General features: G+C 38.6%; 1 protein-coding gene across 1 annotated transcript in view; it reads right to left on the minus strand.

Annotated features, from left to right (window-relative positions):
• LOC102752968 (neurobeachin-like) overlaps positions 1–9056 on the minus strand; it is a gene marked incomplete at its 3' end in the record, with an annotated part of 248705 nt that overhangs the window by 33238 nt on the left and 206411 nt on the right. Inside the window, exon 7 of the mRNA XM_006767789.1 lies at positions 7818–7930. Within this exon, the coding sequence (XP_006767852.1) occupies positions 7818–7930 (113 nt within the window). The remainder of the gene's footprint in view (positions 1–7817; positions 7931–9056) is intronic.

Consider the following 9056-nt stretch of genomic DNA (forward strand, 5'->3'; position numbering starts at 1 on the left):
GGGAAAACTTCTGTCCTTAGGGAGGTGCTAATCTAGCCTTCGCCTGAGGCTATCTGGCAAATGGCTCATCGCAGGGCTTGGGCGGGGCAGGTGGGTCAGACAGATCAACAGAGCGGGTGGAGAGAGCAGTTATGGCTGCTCTCAGGTTCAAGACTTAAAAAAAAGAAAACAGTATGGAGTTTCCTCAAAAAATTAAAAATGAAATTGCCTTTTGACCCAGCAATCCCATTTCTGGGAATATATACAAAGATGCCTGAAATACTAATATGAAAGAATATATGCACCCCTATGTTCATTGCAGCATTATTTACAATAGCTAATATCTGGAAACAGCCCAAGTGCCCATCAGTAGATGAGTGGATAAAAAGTTGTGATACATTTACACAATGAAATACTATGAAGCCATAAAAAAGAAGGAAATCTTACCTTCAGCATGGATGGACCTGGAGATTGTTATGCTACATGAAATATTCCAGTCAGAGAAAGAGAAATACTATATGATCTCACTTATATGTGGAATCTAACAAACAAAATAAACTGATGAATAAAATAGAAACAGAGGCATAGATACATGAATAGACTGACAGTTGTCAGAGGGGTGTGGGGATGGGGATCTGGATGAAAGAAGGGGTTTGGGGTGAATGACGCAGAGTGTAGATTATATTATGTTTTATTGTATTGTACATTTGAAACTGGTATGGTTTTGTGAACCAATGTCACCAAATAAATTCAATAATAAAAAAGTAAAAATAAATACAAAATTTTAAAAATAAAATAGACAACCATTAGTTTATCAATATGGTCAGAATGTTTTTGGGAAAGTATACAATTTATGCATTTAAAATATATACATCAGTATAGGAAGAAATATAACCACGTGTACCTAGATGTTTAAAACCCTTATGCACCCCTCTCATTTGCCTCTTACAAGAAATTATCCAGGCTTACTTAAGAGATAGGTCCTTCATGTGTACTGAGGGCAGATCCAGGTTTGGTAAGACTCAAGCAATTTGTAAGAGAGGGCTCTTTCAGAAAATGAACATAAAACTAAGAACATAAAATTAGGAGCAGGGTATAAAAAGCCCATGGAATTTGAGGGACTTTGAAGCTTAAACTTCATTAGCTTAATGGTAAATTTATCTCTGACTCCATTTAATGTTCATCCTAAATAATAAAAGCCTAATAAGCTAAGTGTCCAGTTGTCTGGTCTGCTGTTCAACCAATCAAAGCGTAATATACTAATGATATGCTAAGGCCGCTAAACTGCTCGCGATGATGTGCACTGACCACCAGGGGGAAGATGCTCTGACTGGTAGGTTAGCTTGCTGGGGTTCAGCTGATCTGGAGTGAACAAGATGAGACACACCTTGGAGCCCTCCCGTGGTCCCTCCCTGGCTGGCTAACCTCCCACGTCCCTTCCCAGCCCCAATCATGCACCAGCAGGGTCCCTTGGCCTGGCCTGTGCACTTTTGCAATCTGGGACCCCTTGGGGGATGTCAGAGAGCCGGTTTTAGCCTGATACCACAGGCCAAGAGACACTGGTGCATGAATTCGTGCACTGGGCCTCTAGTATATGATAATTGTATGTATATAATAAGCAACCTACTGCCTATTGTTTTTCCCCCCTCATAACCAGTGAATATTCCTTGAGACTCAGGGCTATACTTTAAAGTCCTCCTAGAACTGGCTTACAAAGTTCTTTGTATGTAGTAACCATGTGTATATAAATCTAAAATTTATTTGCTACTCTCTAGATTATAGAAATCATAAAGATAAACTCTCACTCAGATACATTATATTTGACACTGTATAATAGAGAGTTGTTTGCTGATTACCAAGCCAACTTCCTTTAGGAAACAGGACTCCAATTTTCTCTGGTCAACTTTCACCCCAACATTCACAGACAGGGTCTCCTGTGACCCTGACTCTTCCTCTAGCTCTAACCATGGGAAATGATTGGCTTATCTCATTTCCAAATAACACATTCTATCCCTCTTAAATAGCACCAATGACACATGAGGCACATATGCTCGAATTTCTTGGAGAGAAAAGTTTATTCTCTCTTCCATGACATCTACTTGGTACAATGCTCTCTCTTCCTTTGGGTAGTGTGATATGAGGTCTGAAACTTTTGAAGCTATTTTGCTAATAGAGGGAGTGCTGGTGGTCATCTGACACAAGGTGAGTGTGAAGTGGGCAGAGGGGAAGGCAGGGTAGAGCAGTGAAAAAACCAGGTCCTTGGTGGCACTGTATGCATCAATGGAGAAAAACTTGCTGAAAACTTAATCTCCCTCTAAAACTTTCAGTTATAAGAACCAATGAAAACCAAAAACATTAATGGATTGTTCAAGCTAATTTAAGCTGGACTGTCTGAAGTTTTTATCTTAACAGATACAACAAAAAATGTCATGAATCCAGTATTATGTGAAGTATCCTAATATATAAAAACCCAGGGCCCATCATATCCAAAACAACCGAAGGCTCGACCGATGGGAAGTCAGTCCTGCAGTCAGCGGTGGGTTGCTGTGGCGACCCAGCACTGACTGATGCCACTGTGGGCACCCCAACCCAGCACTGACAACCGAGGGGACTGTGGATCAAGTCGGAAGAGAGGCCTGGAGAAAGAAGCAGGGTCTGATCCATAGCCTTCATGGCAGCTGTTGATCAGCACTTGCCTCTCTCTCTCCAGGCCTGACCAGCATCTGTGCCTCTCTTTCTCTCAGGCCTCCACTGGAGCTGCTGATAAGCCCTGGCTCTCTGATCAGGCCCATTGATAGTCCTGTAGACACTGACTGGCATAGAAACTGACCAATCAGAACCAAACCTGGGTGAAGTGCAAGGAGCCAATGGCTGCCTAGGAGGCAGAGCTTTTGACACTGACTGGCATAGAAACTGACCAATCAGCACCTAATCTGGGTGAACTGCAAACTACTAAAAGGGTAATATATTAATTAGACCCGGTCAACCGGCCATCTTCCGGATGTTCAATTTCCTTCCGGACAAAGCCATGGTGGTGGGGGCTCAGTTTAATTTTTTAATGACCAGTTTGGCAGTATAGTGCATATGGCTGGCTATCATACATATGGGATTATGTATTTTTGTCTGCCAAGAGCATCTCCTCCTGCTTAAAAAGGCTTCCCCTCCCCCCACATTTAAACAATTCTATCCTATATAATCTATCTATACTACTAAAAGGGTAATATATTAATTAGACCCGGTCAACCGGCCATCTTCCGGATGTTCAATTTCCTTCCGGACAAAGCCATGGTGGTGGGGGCTGAGGCAGAGGTCATTAGGGGTAATCAGGCTGGCAGGGGAAGGCAGTTGGGGGCAAGATCAGGCTGGCAGGGGAGGGCAGTTGGGGGTGATCAGGCAGGCAGAGAGGTTAGGGGCAATCAGGCAGACAGGCAGAGGCAGTTGGGTGATAAGGCAGTCAGGTGAGCGGTTAGCAGCCAGCAGTCCCAGATCAGGACCCAAAGGATTGGGCCTAAACTGGCGGTCAGACATCCCCCAAAGGGTCCCCGATTGGAGAGGGTGCAGGCTGGGCTGAGGGAACCCCCCCCCCATGCACAAATTTTGTACACCAGGCCACTAGTAAAGAAAGAAAAGAACATTTCAATTTTCTTTAGGATTGTTTATTTCATAGCATCTTAATTTCTTCTACGCAGTAAAAGATATAAAATGTATTTATTGTTTACTGAAACAAATTCTATAATTATTGTCTTCTAGGAATTATTACTTGGATCCCAATCTTTGTTCAGACACAACTTATTTTGTTGTTAGAGATCTTTTAGAATGTTCCTGGTTTGTAATATCATTCAAATATTTCAATTCTTCCTTGATCTTTTAAAGAGTAATAACTCTACTAAAATTTTCATTTGTAGTATTAATTATAACTACAAGAATTTCATATGCTTCATAGTGGTCATCTCTACACTGAAATAATATTGCATTGCTAGTAGTTTTTCCTTCTAATTATATTATTATACTTCAAATGTCATTTTCCCACTAGACATATAATATATTTTCTTACATTAAACTCTTCTTTATTAATGATTTTCATACAGGGTAGTCTTGGGTTTTTAGTCCATTTGTAAGAAGTTCCTATTAAAAAATTCAATGAAGCATGGGAACAATGCAAGAGTAATTTATTAACATATCAAGAGGCTTTAATTTGCTAACATTTCCCTATCATGTTAGTCTGACAGAATATAAAGAACAAATTGCTAGAGCATGAAACAGTAGAATTGGAAGAAAAAGCTATCGATTAAGAGCTCATGGGTTCAAATGTTCACAACATGAAGAAGTCTATGTTTGCACCAACATAGTTAGTGTTCACGTTGCCGAATTTATTTAGGCTCAGTCTGTTCACCTCTTCTACCTACCTAACACTATATAAAAATAGGAGAGCACATGCAAGCCACAAAGGAAAAAGTTATGCCATAAGGAATATAGATGGAACATATAAGCTTTAAAAATTGAGCAATGTTTATATATTCCAGTTACTATAGAAACAGTTACTTCCTCATTTAGTGTATGTCATGTTTTCTACACAGACTAAAAATCTATAATTATTAGCAAACATTTTATCATAAATCTTCTATAATCCATTTTAGCCATAATAAAGGCCATATTTTCTTTGGTTAGGAGAAGGTTTCAAGAACATTTGAGTCCAACATCTTAAGAGTAGTTGAACATGCACTCTCTCCTTTGGTACAGTCCCCTTTATACTTATTGTCATACATGCTGCCTCACAGGCTTCTGGTCACTATCTGAGTTTTCATCTCAGCTTTGGACTGGACTCTTTCCAGGAAGGCTACAACTATGTCTATTTTATTAATTCTTGTACTCCCTTCCACCTAGTACAATACTTGATAAATAGTGAGTGTATGGCAAATATTTGTTGACTGAATTACTGAAAGAATAAATGAATAAATGGAGTAAAGAAAGACACCTTGGTTTATAAGTTTCCTTTCACCATAATATCCAAGTTGATTTCAATGAGACAGGATCTCCTTTCCTACTGTAAAAATAATCTAAAGTATCCATAGTAGACTGCTTATAAGGTTTTAATGTATCATGCTACTGGGAGCCTACCTTTAAATTTTTATTATATGTATATTTTATAATATCTATTACATAATGGTTATTCAATTAATGTGAAATAAAACACATGCATATAAAATTTTGTTTAAAGAACTAGTTTAACAGTTTTCATCCTGATATTGATGAGTTAGTTTTGTTTTGTTTTATACCCAAAGTTATACCTCAAACTTGGCAAGTCATGTCAAAAATCCTTACCATTCAAACATTCTAATTCTAATAAGAAAATACCAGCATATATTTATCACCATTATTTGAAAGAACTCAAAGTATATGACTTATATCAATGATTTATTACATTATCTTCATAATACTATTGTATTAATTAATGCTGTGCCAAGCACTATTCTAAGTTCCTTGTACTTATTAACCATTAAATCCTCACAGCAACTCTATTATTATTGTCTCCGTTATACCGGTAAAGAAACTGATTTGTTTAAGGACCCAGATTTGAATGCACTTTAGCTCCATTGTTCTTGTTCCTAGCCGCTATATAGTGCCTCTCATATTTCTCTCTATATAATATGGTACCTAATTATTTAACTTTGCAGGTAATGATTTTATTCAGATAACGTATAACTAGATTTGCTCCTGGAGGAAAGGCCCCATGAGTCACAATGTGTCTATCTACACAAGTCTGATTAATTATCTGCATGTGATTTTTGTTCAGTTCAATTACATTGGAAACATTACTATATTTACAGCCAAACTGGAATTCAATTGCTAGCATTATTTTTTTACCACCGCGTGATTCTCAGTAAGATGGTGGCTAACTGATCTCTTAGGTCCATTTAGCACCTATAATATCATAACTGAAATTAGCAATGATCTAGCAACTAATATTTGATAGAAATTTCACACATAATGAAAGAACAGGAGAGTGAATGACATAAGAATGTGCAAAAATTAGTATGCTGGCTTCAAAAATAGGCTAAGAAATATTCCATGTGTAATAATAATAGCTAATATTCATAAAGTGCCTCTATATCCCAAGTATTACTTTCTTTAAATGTACACATTATTTGATCTTTATAACTATACTAGAGGCCTGTTGCATGAATTCGTGCACCAGTGGCCGAAACCGGCTCTCCGACATCTTCCAAGGGGCCCTGGATTGAGAGAGGGTGTAGGCCAGATCCAGGGACCCCACTGCATGATCAGGGCTAGGGAAGGATGTGGGAGGCTGGCCAGCTGAGGAGGGACCACAGAAGGGCTCCAGGGCATGTCCAGCCCGACTCACTCAGTCTGGATCAGTCAGAGCCCAGCAGCAAGCTAACCTACCAGTCGGAATGTCTGCCCCCTGGTGGTCAGTGCACATCATAGTGACTGGTTGACCAGTCAACTGTATGCCCCTGGTGGTCAATGAATGTCATAGCAATAGGTTTAGTGGCCTTATCATATCATTAGCATATTACTGTTTGATTGGTTGAATGGATAACCGGACAACCAGACACTTAGCATATTAGGGTTTTATTATATAGGATGAGGGAGGATAGTATTATTATTCTTATAATACAAATGGGGAAACTGAAGCTAAGGGAAAGTGCTTTTAATTCACATATCCAGTAAGAGTAAGTAGTGGAACACAGAATTTCAACTTAGGTAAGTTTAGTTTTCAAAGGCAAGAAAAGGGGGAAGAGAAGGTGTGCTAAGTTAAAAACCATCTATGGCATGGGTCCTCAAAATTTTTAAACAGGGGGCCAGTTCACTGTCCCTCAGACCTTTGGAGGGCCGGACTATAGTTTAAAAAAAAACTATGACCAAATTCCTATGCACACTGCACATATCTTATTTTGAAGTAAAAAAACAAAACGGGAACAAATACAATATTTGTACTTGCATGTGGCCTGCGGGCCGTAGTTTGAGGACCCCTGATCTATGGGATTAATTTTAAATTGGTTGCAATGTATATTTCCCTGTCTCACAGGGCTTATGCTCCCCTTGTCCATAAGCTCCTCAAACCTCCCCCAACCAAACCCAAATATAAATACATTAGTCTTTTAATCCACTGTGGAATACTAAAGCTGACAACCAAGATGATAGAAAAAAGAGATATTCATAGTGGATGGGTAGAAGCTTAAGGTAGCTCTGAAATTATCTTAGTCTATAGAGAAGCTTTTGGGGCTTAGTTCCTAGTTCTTCACTATATTTCAGAGAGTTTAGTATACTGATTAAGTTTCCTTTGGACAAATGAGTTGAACTAACCAAAAATTAGCTTTTCATTCATATCCGCCATTATATATTTTTTTTCTTCCCAGTTTTGGGGCTAAATCCTACCAGACCCTTGATAAATTGTTGTAACCAACTTCTTTTCACTATTAAGCTCCCCTACAGTGTTTGTATATGTGTGTGTATTATGGTCAAGATAACATGTCTTATCACCTAAGAAATGTTTCCTAGAAATGATTTGCTATTATATTTTGTACTAATTTTAGGTTTCTTGATTTGACCCTTAAAACCTAGGTTATTTGAGCAATCTCTCCCTACTTCGTTCTTCCTCAAATATCCATTTCATTTTGCCTATGCTAGTACTAATTTATCTTCTTGTGGCTTAATACTTATGCTAAGAATTGATGAGATTTAGATACTGACTACGAAAGAAGACAACCAGGTTTACATTCTTACAAACATTAACTGAATAGATATAATCGGTAGAAATGTTTGTAGAATATAACCTTATGAAGAAAATGGACTTCTATCTATTTAAAAGTTACCTTTGATAGATCCCTGAAGTTTCCTGGAAGAGTCAAGTCCAATTCTTCTGATTCATAGTTTGTTAAGACCCATGGAAACACAGGGTATTGATTCAGATCATTATATGTCCGCCCTATAAAAGAAAAAGAGAAATTATAATCTTTATACATCAATTGATTATGAAATTGTTCCTGTTCTTGTAATAGGTAACTATTGAATTTCAGAAGAAAAGTAACTCTTTTGCTTATTGAACTATGTTTTTGTTTAATTCAAAGCACTCATAACAATGTGTTTCAAGTGAATTCACTCAATGATAATTAATGAATAACTATAATTACATTTTTGTAATATAATCTTCTATAGAGACTGTTTGTCATAATTGATTTCTTTTCTTCCTGGGATATACAGCATTTCTCAGCCCCCTTTACAAGTAGCTATGGCCATGGGAATTAGTACTAATCAGCAAAAGGTGAGCAGAAGTGACATGTGCCACAACCAGGCTTGGCCCACTGCAACTTCCATGTGTGCACTCCATGGTCCATCTCTCCTCTGCTGACTGTGATGAAGATAATATTGCCACATTGGAAATAGAGCCTTCTTGGCTAGGGATGCTAAAAGTGATCATGGAGGAGGTCACTCTGATGACCTACCCACCTGCAGATTGGGTTGGTATTCTACTATGATGAATATATATCTAGAAATTACATTGTCAGTATAGAGAATACTATATTGAGCTTATATCAAGAATCAATGTAGATATACAGATTATGTATCATAGAAATGTACACTTGAAACCTATATAATCTTATTAACCAACTAGAGGCCCGGTGCACAAAAATTTGTGCACTGGCGGGGGTAGGGGGGTCCCTCAGCCCAGCTTGCCCCCATCACATACGGGAGCCCTAGGGAATGTCTTACTACCTGCTCCCTGCTCCCCTTGGGGAATGGGCCTAAGCCACAGTCTGGCCTCCCATTGTGGGAGGCGACCGGGCTGATCAGGGGAAGGCATCAGCCCCATCACCCCGCTACTGCAGCCACTGCCAGTCACCGCAGCCACCAAGGTGTTTTCATCAATGTGGACTACAGTCCCTTCACCATGAAAAAATGACAACTTTCTTTAGGCATTTTTAAGATGTGTCTTTCAAAGGATATGACATTTCTTTCTTTCTTTCTTTTTTTATCCTCACCTGAGGATATTTTTCCATTGATTTTTAGAGAGCATGGAAGAGAGAGGGAAAGACAGAGAGAAACATCAGTCT

The sequence above is a fragment of the Myotis davidii genome, unplaced genomic scaffold (assembly GCF_000327345.1).
Source record: "Myotis davidii unplaced genomic scaffold, ASM32734v1 scaffold1663, whole genome shotgun sequence".
Taxonomy (NCBI): domain Eukaryota; kingdom Metazoa; phylum Chordata; class Mammalia; order Chiroptera; family Vespertilionidae; genus Myotis; species Myotis davidii.